This window comes from Bidens hawaiensis, unplaced genomic scaffold (genome assembly GCF_021521415.1).
Source record: "Bidens hawaiensis isolate Kalapana, Puna unplaced genomic scaffold, B.hawaiensis_p1.1 tig00001236_1, whole genome shotgun sequence".
Lineage (NCBI taxonomy): Eukaryota > Viridiplantae > Streptophyta > Magnoliopsida > Asterales > Asteraceae > Bidens > Bidens hawaiensis.
In genome coordinates, this window is record NW_027491070.1 from 1,470,128 (window position 1) to 1,483,499 (window position 13,372).

General features: G+C 34.0%; 1 protein-coding gene across 1 annotated transcript; it reads left to right on the top strand.

Annotated features, from left to right (window-relative positions):
* Positions 1 to 204: 204 nt before the first annotated feature.
* On the top strand, positions 205 to 4,274 carry LOC143568554 (eukaryotic translation initiation factor-like). Its single transcript, XM_077054684.1, has 9 exons — positions 205 to 521; positions 1,335 to 1,406; positions 1,550 to 1,645; positions 1,719 to 1,871; positions 1,984 to 2,084; positions 2,169 to 2,256; positions 2,338 to 2,688; positions 2,772 to 3,014; positions 3,104 to 4,274. Exons 1-9 carry the CDS (start codon positions 360 to 362, stop codon positions 4,022 to 4,024), a joined length of 2,187 nt encoding a protein of 728 aa, XP_076910799.1. The 5' UTR covers positions 205 to 359; the 3' UTR covers positions 4,025 to 4,274.
* The last annotated feature ends 9,098 nt before the right edge of the window (positions 4,275 to 13,372 follow it).

Sequence of the window (13,372 nt, forward strand, 5' to 3'; positions counted from 1 at the left end):
ACCGATCAAAACCAAAAGCGAAACTCATCGTAACCTGATCAAGAAACCAGTTTCAACCCAAACCAAAAGTGATGATAAACCGGTTTTAACTTTTGTTTACCAAACCGAACCGGTTCCAACCGAAACACAAAACTACAAATACCCCCCTTGAAGAACCACCAAACTCCAAAACCCACCCCAAACTTCCACCTATAAAAGAAAACACAAAAAACCCACAACCCTTACTATAAGTTTCTCTCTCTAACCCTACTAGAGAGAGACTCAAAACCCTATCTTTCTTTTCTTTGATTCTTGTCATTCTTCTTCAATCGCCGATTAGGGTTTCATTCAATTCAATTCAAAGTATAATCAATTGAGGTATGCAGGCTGATCAGACAGTGTTGAGTTTAAGACCTGGTGGTGGTGGTGCTAATCGAGGACGAACTACTACTGGCCCACGTTTTGATTCCTTAGCTTTTGGCTCTTCGGATATTCCCGTGCTCCGGCCCAACTCCGGCGGCGCCGCCGCCACAGTGTTTAAGGTGGGTGGTTTGTGTAAACCCTAATCTTGGATCTGGGTTTGTGTTGGTTTTTGATAATTGTTAGTATTTTAGCTGTTATGTTAATTTTTTTGTATTTATTTGGTTTGTTTAAAGATAATTTTTGATGGTGTTGTAGTGAGCTTTGTTCACTTTATGTTACAAACAATAGTAATGTAATAATGTTAGATATTCAACATATTCTGCATGGTTAGTTTTTTAGCTGTTATGTTAATCTTTTTCTATTTATTTGGTTTGTTAATTTATGTTTTTTTGGGTGATTTTGATGGTGTTGTGGTGGTTATGCTTTTGATTTTACAAGATTGAATAAAAGTAGTGAGCTTTATTTACTTTATGTTACAAACAATATAGTAATGTTATGGGACTTGAGGTTTCTAAAAAAGTAATGTTGGAATTGTAGATATTCAACATGTTTTTTGTGGTATGTTGCTGGTGGTTATGGAGGTGAATGCAGCAGTTTTGATTCTTGTATAGTTCATGAAAGTGATGTTCTTTTGTGTGATTCTTATGATTTATGCTATTATTCATTTTTTTTTTCAATTTGATGATATATTTTTGTTGTTTTAGCTTTTAAATAATAAACAATTCTTCAAGTTATGTAGGTGTAATTCTATACACATTGGCCATATATAATGTAACTTTGCAAAAGACCACATATGTTGTTAAGCATTTGTAATGCTGTGATACTGGTTGCTTTTTTAACAATATGTTGGTTGTACGCGCAATTATTTCTCTTTAGTTTTTTCTTCTCTTCATCGCGTCATTAATTTTGCATTTTTTGAAATCTTTTTCCAGAGTAATGATTCCCGCTTTGAGCTTGGTGAGCGTGTTCGCTACACCAGAGACCAACTGTTGCAACTTAGGGAGGTAATAATTTTATCTACGCGTTTGTACTTTATTATTTCACTTAATTGTGCTAACCTCGATTCACCCTAGGTTTTTTTAATGCCGGATTGTTAGTTATCTTTTATCAACACCAAATTATGAAAAGTAAAATTTTATTTTTGTAGGTTGTAGACATCCCTGAGGTGATACTTAAAGTCAAACATGAAGTTGAAACTGAGTTTTTCGGTGAGTCACAAAACTGGACCAGATCTGAAGGAAGTGTAAGTATTCTTTACTTAATGTATACCGCATCTCATAGTTTATACTCATATACAATGGTATTATTAATTGCAGGTGCCAAATCAGTCTCAGGCACGCTACTCTGAGCCTGACAATCGGGACTGGCGTGGAAGAGCTCCACTATCAGTGGATGAGCGGTCTTGGGATGCGGGCCGACAAGACCCGAATTCACAATTTGGTAGACCACAAGGCTTCTCTAACCAAGGGGTCGGTTTTTTAAAAATTTATATATATTTGACAATGCCAAAAGAAGCTACTTTATTATTTTACATCAAACTTTTGATTATAATGTAAATAATTTTTTTAAGTTTTTGGACAGACGGGTGGCCCTGCTCCTGCACTGGTCAAAGCCGAGGTGCCATGGTCTGTTCAAAGAGGCACTCTTTCTGAAAAAGACCGTGTCTTGAAGACAGTAAAAGGGTAAATTAGTAATTTGCTTGAATAATTACATATTTAAGATTATTGAAATATTGTAATAAAGTTTTTTTTATTTTTTATTTTCAGTATCTTGAACAAGTTGACTCCAGAAAAGTTTGACCTTCTCAAGGGTCAACTCATTGACTCGGGGATCACCACAGCTGATATTCTTAAGGTATGCATTATCAATCTTTTTTCATCAAAATGTTATTATTAATAAAAGTTAATAATATGTTCATTTTTCTTATAAAAATAGGGTGTCATCTCGTTAATATTTGACAAAGCTGTTCTCGAGCCAACATTTTGCCCGATGTATGCTCAACTGTGCTCTGATCTCAACACAAAGCTTCCTCCATTCCCGTCTGATGAACCTGATGGGAAGGAGATTACTTTTAAGCGTGTGTTATTAAATAACTGTCAAGTGGCGTTTGAGGGTGCCGACAACTTACTGGCAGAAATAAGGCAGATGACCGCACCCGAACAAGAATCCGAACGTAGAGATAAAGAAAGATTAATTAAACTCCGCACTCTTGGAAACATTCGGTTGATCGGTGAGCTTTTGAAGCAGAAAATGGTCCCCGAGAAAATCGTTCATCACATCGTTCAGGTTTGATTCATGATTGTTTGGATAATAATAATAATAACACTGTAAACTTTTGTTACTGACTTACATTATGATAATTTATATAGGAACTTTTGGGACCGGACAACAAGGTTTGTCCTGAGGAGGAAAATGTCGAGGCGATTTGCCAGTTTTTTATCACGATTGGAAAACAACTCGATGAGAGTCCGAAATCGAGGCGGATTAATGATCTTTATTTTACTCGGCTTAAGGAATTATCAACAAATCAACAGCTGGCAAACCGTATGAAGTTTATGGTACGCGACGTTATTGACCTCATATCCAAAAAATGGATTCCAAGGATGGCGGAGGTAGTTTATTATTTTCTATTTTCTTTTAGTTATTTTTAATTTTTTTAGTTTCATATATTTTATTGTTATTATATTTTTTTTGCTAAAAGGTGAAAGCGAAGACGATTACGGAGATTCATAATGAAGCTGAGAAGAACATGGGGCTGCGTGCGGGGTCCACTGCTAGCATGAGAAACAGCAGAGCACAAGGGAGTGTAAGCCCGAGTTTCAACCGACCAGGTACAGGTGGCATGATGCCCGGGATGCCTGGGGCCCGCATGATGCTAGGTGCACCGGGATTGGATAATGATAATTGGGAGGTTCAAAGGTCCCGCTCAATGCCTCGGGGCGTTCAACCAGCGGTGCAAAACAAGACACCGTCACCGAGCCAGAGGTTTCTTCCTCAAGGTAGTGTCGGGTTTGTTAGCGGTAAGCCAAGTGCCTTGGTTGGTGGACCCGGTGGTGCCGCTTCTATCTCCGCCTCTCAGGCGGCTCCAGCTAAGCCGGTTCCAACACCGTCTCCTGTGAAGGCGAAAAATCCCGCCGAACTAAAACGAAAGACGGTTTCTTTACTCGAGGAGTATTTCAGTGTTCGTATACTAGACGAGGCGTTACAATGTTTGGAGGAACTGAAAGCACCGGAATATCATTCCGAGTTTGTGAAGGAAGCGGTTTCACTGGCTTTGGAGAAAAGCCCACCGTGTGTCGAGCCGCTAGCTAAGCTTCTGGACCACCTTCTGACTAAAAAGGTTTTGACTCGAACCGACTTGATAACCGGGTGCGTCTCATACGGGTCGTTGCTGGACGATATTGCAATCGATTTACCAAAAGCGCCAAATAACTTCGGTGAGATAATGGGACATTTGGTGGGTTCTGGTGGTTTGGATTTCAAGATTGTGTTTGATGTGTTAAAGAAAATGGAGGATGATTATTATCAGAAGGCGGTTTTCGGTGGTGCTAAAAAGGTTGTCGGGGAGGACGTTTTGGAGTCGCAAGCAGCCGATGTGGGTGCGTGCGAAAGCTTGTTTTGAGAAGGTGTTCGGTCTTGAAACGTGTTATGGTGAGTTTTAGCAGCGACACTGTATAATTTCTTGTTTTGTTGAGGTTTATTATTATTATTATTATTATTATAGACATAGTTTATGTGGTGTTTGAAAGCAAAATGGTGGACTCATTACCATGAATTTTGACATCTTTGAGTGTTGTCGAAAGGCGACTTCGCGACGTTTTTAAGACTTTATTTGTCTTTGTAATTTTTTGGAGTAAAATTTTATTATTGTTGAGGCATCTACGTTACATAATCATCGTTGGCTAAGTTAACTCGTCAAGGTTCTGGGCAACGCCCTTGACGTGAGCCAACAAGAAAAGATTATATTTTGTCACATACTAACATTGCAACTTTATTTCGTCATCAGTATGAGAAATGGCGCGAACCAGTTCATAGTCTTGTTCCCCAAACCGGTTTGGAAAATGACAAAAATATGCACCAAAAACGAGTTTTTTGGTTCCAAATCGGTTCAAATAAAGCTAAACGTTCTTGCCTTGAAGCCGGTTTCTAACCCAATTTGGTTCGACTAAAATTGGTTTTGACTAACCTGAACGGTTTGGTTTCTAAACCAAATTTTTACACGTCTATTTGAGCATATATAAAGGGAACATTTTGTACCTTTTGGACCAAAAAATTACACCTTTTTTACCCCATTATTAACTTTGTGAAGAAGTGATGGCGAGTTTCTTTTAAACCTTGTCGTCTGTGGGATGTGAACCTCAAGACCTCCCCTCTCAAACCCATGCGTTTGGTTTAGCCACAACACGATATGCGATTATGTGATCTTTTATCAAAATATGATTTTTTTAACTCTTACAGAAAATGCGAAACAGGACTATGTTATTTAAAATTTGTTAGTTTTTGCCATCTTTATCTTAGGTCACTTTAAGAATTCCTTGATCACATATATCATAATAGTTAATAGAATATATATTCAATGACATCGAAAAATAAATGTTGATACTTTATGAGATAGCAAAACAAATGTCAACTTTTGTGTGTGTGTTAAATGTCAAATTGTTTTAGTTGTTAAATCTCATGTGTCCATCTTATGTTGCCATAGTAACATGCAAATGTTTGTGTGACAAATTCCTAGTTTTAAATACCTTTTTCTTTAAATAAATTATTTATTTCTGACTACAAACTTTCTAAAAAGTTAACTACATATGAAATTTATAAAATCCAACATCAAGTATCAACTGATATTGCCGGTTGTTTATAAAAGTTTACAGTTAACAAATATAGACTATTTCCTTGTGAAGTCTTTTACGTGAGCGGATGAATGATACAAAACTATTATTTTTTTCCCGTCACACACGATTGGTAGTTTTTTAATAAGAGTGCGTAAAACAAGTGTCTGTCATGTAAAAGAAAAACTCAACACAAAATCAGTTTTTAACTTTTCATGTCCAATTTGAATGAGGAATTAAAAAGTAAATAAACTTTTTAGATTAGATTAGGATTAACCAAAATAAACTTGAACACCTTAATTACACTCATCATCTTAAATTCTTCTTGTTAGATTTAAATCAGAACCCTAAGTTTGAATTCAAAAGTCTATCTACTAGTTCTTATTCTTCACCTAACTTTCTTATTCAAAATTATTTGTCTTTGGCATTCTAAAGTTAAAGCAAAAAAATAAATAAATAAATAAAATTTAAAACATCCGAACTTGTAACTTGCTTACGGCTTAACTCTACCTTATTCTATGTTTCAACTCACGGGGCAGAGTTTTAAAGGTCGAAGAACCTGTAACGGTGCCATTTTTTTTAACCGTAATCCGTTTATTGTGAGTGAATAGCGTTAAAAAACATATTTTACTTAAAAATATCGTTTTATAATTCCTAAACGTTAACACTATTTATTTAATGTTTTATTTATTACACGAATTTCTATAATATTTACCTAAGGTGAAAAGGAGTTAAAAGTCATCTTCTGTTATCAAACAAAGTGAAATTGGTAATTAGAGGACGGATGAATATTGTAATTGAACTAAAGCGAAATTGATATGTGAAAATAAAAATAACATTAAGAGTGAATATATATGAAGTAGGAAGTCAAAGTCAAGTGACAAATATTGTAAGAAAATAAATAAATTGTGAATGTGATGCTATCCCATTTGGTAGATGGAAAATCTCGGGTTCAAATCCATGTTGATTTAATCCTTAAACATTAGTCAAAAACATAGAACCCTAAACATGTTGATTCAATCATAAACATAAACCAGACATTAAAGTACAGTAATAGTACTTATAAGGATAGTTACTTTCCTTTGGACGTCTTTGAATGATGAAGATTGAGTGTTTTAAATGATTTGTTGGTTATTTGGTGCATCTCTATTTACACACATATATAATATATCAATGGACAAGAGTTTTAATTCTTATCATATTACGCAATTACATCCGCCATGTAGTTTGCTATATTTAATAAAGAATTTTTATTGTCATTCAGGGGCGAATCTTCATTGGGGCCAGGGGTGGCCCCGGGCTCCCCTGTTTTTTTACGCAGTAGTGTAAGTTTATCCGTTTTCGGCTGAAAATTTTTTTACGTAGTGTAAGTTTAGTCTTTTTTGACCGAAAATTTGAGTCCGACCCCCCTCTCGTTTGTGAAATTTTGTATACATTTTGAACTCCCCCCACCTCCGGTGGCTCAGTCCAAGCTCCGCCATTGGTCATTTGGTTAAGGTTAGTAATTGTTCTAGAAAGCCTTATTAAGGTAAATTATTTTAAAACAATCTGAGCATTGCGTACAATATTTTTGAGTAGTGAATGAGCATAATAGATTTGTCGTCCAGAAAAAAAAGGTTTGAAACAATCACCATCTTATTGAAGTTTGAATAAGAAATAACGTTTTGAGTCAAGTTTGACCTAACCTACGAACTTGATCAATTGGCCGGGTGACCTGATGATAATGGCTCCAAACGTTATGAGCCTTTATCGAGCACGAGCCTAGACCCCGAGGCTCGCATAAAGCTCGCTTAGTTATCTAGCCCGAGCCTTGTATGATATGATCATTAAGGGAATCGTTAAATGTTGCATTAATCAATATTCTTTATTTTGTCTTAACAAAATTTAATAAGCTAGCGCCTTTTCAGAAAAACTCTTTCATCTAAAGTCGACGCGTTCAAATCGCGACAATAATTTACGAGTCTAGCGTTTCTTATTAATCTATATTTCATGTCCAAGATTTTACTACGTGTGATTAAGTGGTACAGTATACTAAAATTAATGCGTAGAAGAAAGCCAAAATACAAATGGACACGACAATAGTTCAAACAATAAATTATGAACGTTGAAAGTTGACAGATTAAAGTTGTGAGGATTTTATGATTGCATCAATATTAAATATGAACCCTGTTTAATAATGTAGCCGATATAGTTTGGAAACTATATATATTTGTAGTTAGGAATATACGACTCTATCACTTAATTAATTGATTGAACGTGTATGTTACGTAATTTAAGGGGTGTTTGGCCTAGCTTTTTTAACAACGCTTATAGTTTTTTTTTATATAAAATAAGCTTAACTTGGTGTTTGGCTTAGCTTTTTAAACTTATGCTTATTTTTTTCTTTTCCGTCAATAGAATATTAGATTAAAAACCCGTGTATTACACGGGTTTAAATAATTAAAAAAAAATAAAGCAAAATTTTAAATATTACTGAATAACATAAAGTTACAGATCATATATATCTAAATATATTAATTTTTGTGTAAAAAAATAAAATGATGATATCGCAACAATATCATCCTTAGATTTTGGGCGGGAAAAAATAAAAATAGAAGACTATTAGATTGACACGTGGCATAAAAGGGTTTCCTTTATTATATATATAAGATAGAAAAGTGATTTTAGAGGGAATTTGATAATGAGAATTAACCTCAGAATATCATGTGTCAGAATTATTTTCTTTTATTAGTATAAGTAGATTTAAAGAAGCTTATTTGAATATGGTTTTTTAGCTTATTTGATGAAGCTTATTTGTTTAAGGGTGTAAATTACTCAATTATCCTCAAATGGTGGTAGATTAGTAATTTTTTAAGCAACTTATTACTCTAACATATTAAAGAATGCTGTATTTAACAACTTATTAAGACACATAATTAACTTGTAGAATATAAGCTAATCCAAACACTTTAAAAAAAACTAATCAAAATAATAGAAAATAGCTATAAGCTAATTTAATATATAAGCACAAGCATAAAAATAAAAGCTAACCCAAATACCCCCTTAATAAATTAACATATTTTTGTTAACTACGTTTAGAACCATCAAAGTGCACGAATATCAATCGTTTATACTATTTTTAAGCGGCATGATTCATCATATAATATCATCAACAAGATGCCCACAATATGAGAAAAATCTATATTGAGTCATGTTTGAAACTTCAGAACTCTATGTTATTGAACAAGAAGGCCGGTTGCATTTTATGAAATAATTAAAATTTTAATATGTTACAACTATATGTTATAAATAGAAAGCTTCTAGAACAAAATGGACTTTGAGTTAACAATTGATAGTGACATGACGTTTAATATTTTCGATTCGTGTACGTGTATGGGATTCGTTAGTACCTAATACTACAAAGAAGTGGTCCATTGAACGGTTGAAATTCACTCTCACAATAACTATTGGTAACTCGATAGTGAAATAAATATATTCATGTTATTATGATGGAAGGTGACATGTGAGGTAACATGAATTTCTAAATTAAAGTGTATTAAACGTTTTCTTTTTGTTTTATATTTTCTGGATGGCAACTTTCATTTAACCGGATAAAATAGACAAAAAAACCGAGTTACAAGATAAAAATGACATCAATCTTTCCAATTTAAAATTTTAAACGAGGACCTATTTTTAATCCAAAGAAAGCCCAAAGATTTAATGTCTCCTCCGCTTTATCTTCAAAGATAGTCTCGATTCTCGCTTTCCAAATACACCAACATGTCACCATGTCGGCCTGTCATTATAATACTATGCACCACCTTCTTTTTGTTACACAATGGGACAAACTTATGTATTTCGAGGAGGTCCCGAACCGTAAAAGTGAAAATAGTGTTTGGGGGGGGGGGGTATTTGACACCACAAACTTATTAAGATCCAAACCTTATTAGCGAGTTGCCATAAAGTATAAATGATTAGCATATTCCTGTTGAGTGTCACAAATACCAAATTCGCAGGTATCGATTTGAATATTTCAGTACATATCAAAAAGATGTTCTGACGATAGTCATCACCTTGCCATGTATAAGAGATTAGTGAAGAACAACTACTGAACAATTTAAAAAAGAAATTGAGATAAATTATATTTGTTAACGTCAATCCGAACCTAAATACATTATTACATTTGCCAAGTGAGATTTTACTAACTTATAATTACATTGCGTGGTGTGAAAATAATTTGTTTGATAAAAGGAATGAAGGCATGAATTAAGGTTGGTTTGGTCATTATACCAAAAATATGTTCAATAAAGTTGAATCACTTGTAAAAGGTTCTGGAACAACACAACCCATACATTATGTACAATGTGTGGTTGTCCCTATGGGTCATTAAATTTATTTGTATCAATAATGTATGTATCCATGAGTATAAGACATCTAAGATTTTTATCATTGCCTATGATTGTAGTTATACATAGTTAATACTTTTCAATATGCATTTCAAAGTATATAGCGCCTTTTGTTTAAATAATATTAACCAAATTGTTTTCCTCAACCCATTTGTTCTTTGTTCTTTTATAAATTTGACATCATCAATCCGTGCAGGACGCCTTTTGCCTCGATACCAATCACCATGGGTTGATGTTCTCACCTGTATTGATCAGTACCGATCCCGTCTATAACACACTTTGTCCACCCTTAGCCACCCCCCATAGAGGTGTTCAAAATTTGATTCGAATTCGAAACATTCGAAATTCGATCCGATTCGAATTCGAATATGAAGATTCGAATTCGATTTAAAAAATATTCGAATTTGATTCGATTCGTATTCGAGTATAGTAATCGAATACGAATTCATGATTTTTTATTCGATTCGATTAGAAATTCGAATTCAAATTATATAATATATTAATATATATTTAATTTGTTAATTTAGGTCAAATCCTTAAATAATAAATGTCAAAACATAATAATAAATCCCAATAACTCATACTGATATTTCTTAATTTTGTCAATACTTAATTTTGAACTTATTTTCATATGGTATTGTAGCTACTTTAAACTTATATTTATGTGTTTTACATTGATGATTATGATTTTTGAAGTTTTTAGCATATGCTAACTTGAATCAATTCAAATTTATTCGAATTCGAGTTTCAAATACGAATATAATCGAATTTCGAATATGGGATGTAATACGAATACGAATCGAATAATCCAACTTTTAAACGAAGACGAATACCAGCAAAAAAATAAATTATTCGAATTATTCGATTCGATTAACTTGAAAATTCGTTATTCAATTCGATGAACACCCTACCCCCCCCCCCCCCCTCACACCCCCACCCCCACCCCTCTCACAAACACAAAAGCCTTCCCTTTATTATTATTATTATTATTATTATTATTATTAAGAATAGTGAAAAACGAGTGAGAACAACACCCTATGATGGTCGCGACCAACCCAAAATCCTTCTCAATCCTTCCTTTGAGAACACCACTTTGTCTACTCCGATGAACAAAATGGGAAAACAGTAAGAAACCAATTACTAAATCGAGCTACTTATAAGACAAACACTTTATTAATTAAACGCGTTTATTTTCACATGAAAAGAAATAAAGCTATATATGATGAGTCATGACAACAAATCTATAGATGATCGAGACACTTTTACCTAGTTGATTTTAATAGAATATAATATGTACTAATATTGGAGATTGAAACATAAAAATGCATAAAATATATTATTTGTCATCAAATAAATATGACATTTTTGTCTTTAACATAAGTATAAAATAATAAGTGTGTGAGTATAACCCAACCTCCCTTTAATTGAGGGATTATATTATTTTAATATTACGAGTAAATCATCAAATTGGCGGTGGACTTGAAAACGAAGTCTTTTTTTTTATTGCATGATGATGGCATCGAATAACTTAATATGCCGTAAATTATAGTCTAGTAAATTTCGTTTTCTGTATCAATGTTTTGCTATATTTTTATGTTTGTAATCTTATTGGAAACCATTTGTGGTATTGTACAGTTAACCTTATACGTTATCAAGTTGCAGCTCTTGGGTTGGGGGGTTGGGGGGGGGGGGATGTGGTGTGATCACTCATGACACACCCCACCCAATTACATTGTGTCACATTACCAACCCAAATTTCATCACATGTGATGGTTTTTTACTAGGGGTGGTGGTATGGTGTGATGGAATTTTTTTTTTAACTTTAAAAATTAAAACAATATTTAATAGAACTTAAAAATAAAAACAATAGTTTAATAGAATATAATTCAACTTAAAATCTAGAAATAAAAAATAAAAGTTACAACGAACGTTTACTCCTCGTCTGAATCCGGAAATTCCAAACCTAAAGAACCTATATGGGTAACAAGATCCCATCTCAACCGATGATGAATATGTTCATCCCGCACGTTGTGGGCATGTATACGATCACGCTCCACCAGCTTTTTCTTTGGACGGCTCGGGCCTTCAAGTTCTTTGTATAGCAACGGGAACCATTCGAGAATGTCATCGTCCGAAGACGAAGAGCTATCGGTGTCTAATGGCATCGAGTGTTTCGGAAATTCTATATTTTTTTGTTGTGAATGAAGGTGAAGTTTGAGAGTGTTTTTGAGTTGAATTTGGTTTTGATTTGGATTTGGTTATGTTTTTGTTTTCGTTTTATATTGGTTTTTTTTTATTTAAACCCCCCCCCCCCAACGGCTAGATCCCACCCAACGGTTACATTCTTTCTTGGAAACCACCCCCACCAAGCGTGATGACCATCACGCAAAATTGTGATTTGCGCGTGACCAAATAACCGGCGGCGGTGTGTCCAACCCCATCACGCGTGACGGGGAGGCCACCATGCACCGCCCCGTCCCCTCTAATCAATACATTTTTGTTTGTTTCAATTTCAATACCATGACTCCACATCTATGCATACGTATAATTATTGTCTACGAGTCATGTAATCTAACAATTTCAAAACTAGAATTAAATAGTTGTTACTTTATTTTACTCCCCCTTGAGCGGTGAGCCGCTCTGACTAAGGCTATTTAAAGAGTGAGTTGAATTGGTTTAACGTTTATTTGTCCTTGAGTTTATAAATCATAATGGTCATGTAAATTTCGATCCAAGCTAGGACCCAATGGTATTCGGCTAATTTCAAATCAAGTCAGTTTGGTGAGCTAAGTTTTTAACAAGAGTGCAAACGATCGTTGTGTACTTTTAAATTTGACCTCTTTTGAACTTTGATAGGTTGATGTATTAGTTTCACACTCCATAACCAAACTCGAGCCGAGATTTGGCTTGTTGAAGGTACTCCACGAGATCGAGCCGAGCTTTGATCATTTAAGTAATTCTCAAAATATATAAAATAACAAAAAAAAGCGAGCATAAACTATTTAATAAATAATAAACGAGCCAAGCTTAATCTCGAAAAACAACTTACGAGCCTTTACCTCTTTTGGACTTTGATAGTTTAATGTATTAGTTTCACACTTCACAGCCAAGCTCAAGCCGAGCTCTAGCTCGCTTAAGGTTCTACACGAGCTCGAGCTGAGCTTAGGCTTGTTTAAGTTTATCTCAAAATACATAAAAATAATTAAAAAATAAAAATGTATAATAATTAACTAATAAATAATAAATGAGCCGAGCTCGAGTTTGAAAAACAACTCACGAGCCAAATTCAAGCTTTAGAAAAAAAACTCGAAACTAGCCTCTCGTAGCTCAAGTTAAGCTTGAACCTACTCGAGCTTAATGAAGGTATAATTAAACAGTAAAAAACACACTCGATGGTATAGGAGGTAAAATTAAAATAACTTACTCGATGGTATAGGAGGTAAAATTAAAATAACTTAATAGTTAAGTAACTGTATATATATTTTTTTACTGAGTTATACAGTATTTCATATAAATAATAAAATAAACATAAATGGTAAATTTTCTCATAGTAAATTGGTTAGGTTTCATAATTAACATGACCTTCTAGAAGGCTTCAATTTAAAAAAAGAGCGGTTAGGTAGGGGTTTCCCATGTTATGCATTTTTTTTGTGATAATATAGACAAGTTGGAATCACAATAAATATAGATGATCATCACGTCTCCAACCTCATTTTTCTCCACATGAAGGTGACATATATAATAATGTTGCCAAAA

What these genes read in the sequence shown, in the direction of transcription:
- LOC143568554 (XM_077054684.1), top strand. Translation starts at nt 360, where the DNA reads ATGCAGGCTGATCAGACAGTGTTGAGTTTAAGACCTGGTGGTGGTGGT. An exon ending in GGACCAGATCTGAAGGAAGT is followed by an intron (nt 1,646 to 1,718) that starts GTAAGTATTCTT and finishes TATTAATTGCAG; the next exon opens with GTGCCAAATCAGTCTCAGGC. An exon ending in CCACAGCTGATATTCTTAAG is followed by an intron (nt 2,257 to 2,337) that starts GTATGCATTATC and finishes TTATAAAAATAG; the next exon opens with GGTGTCATCTCGTTAATATT.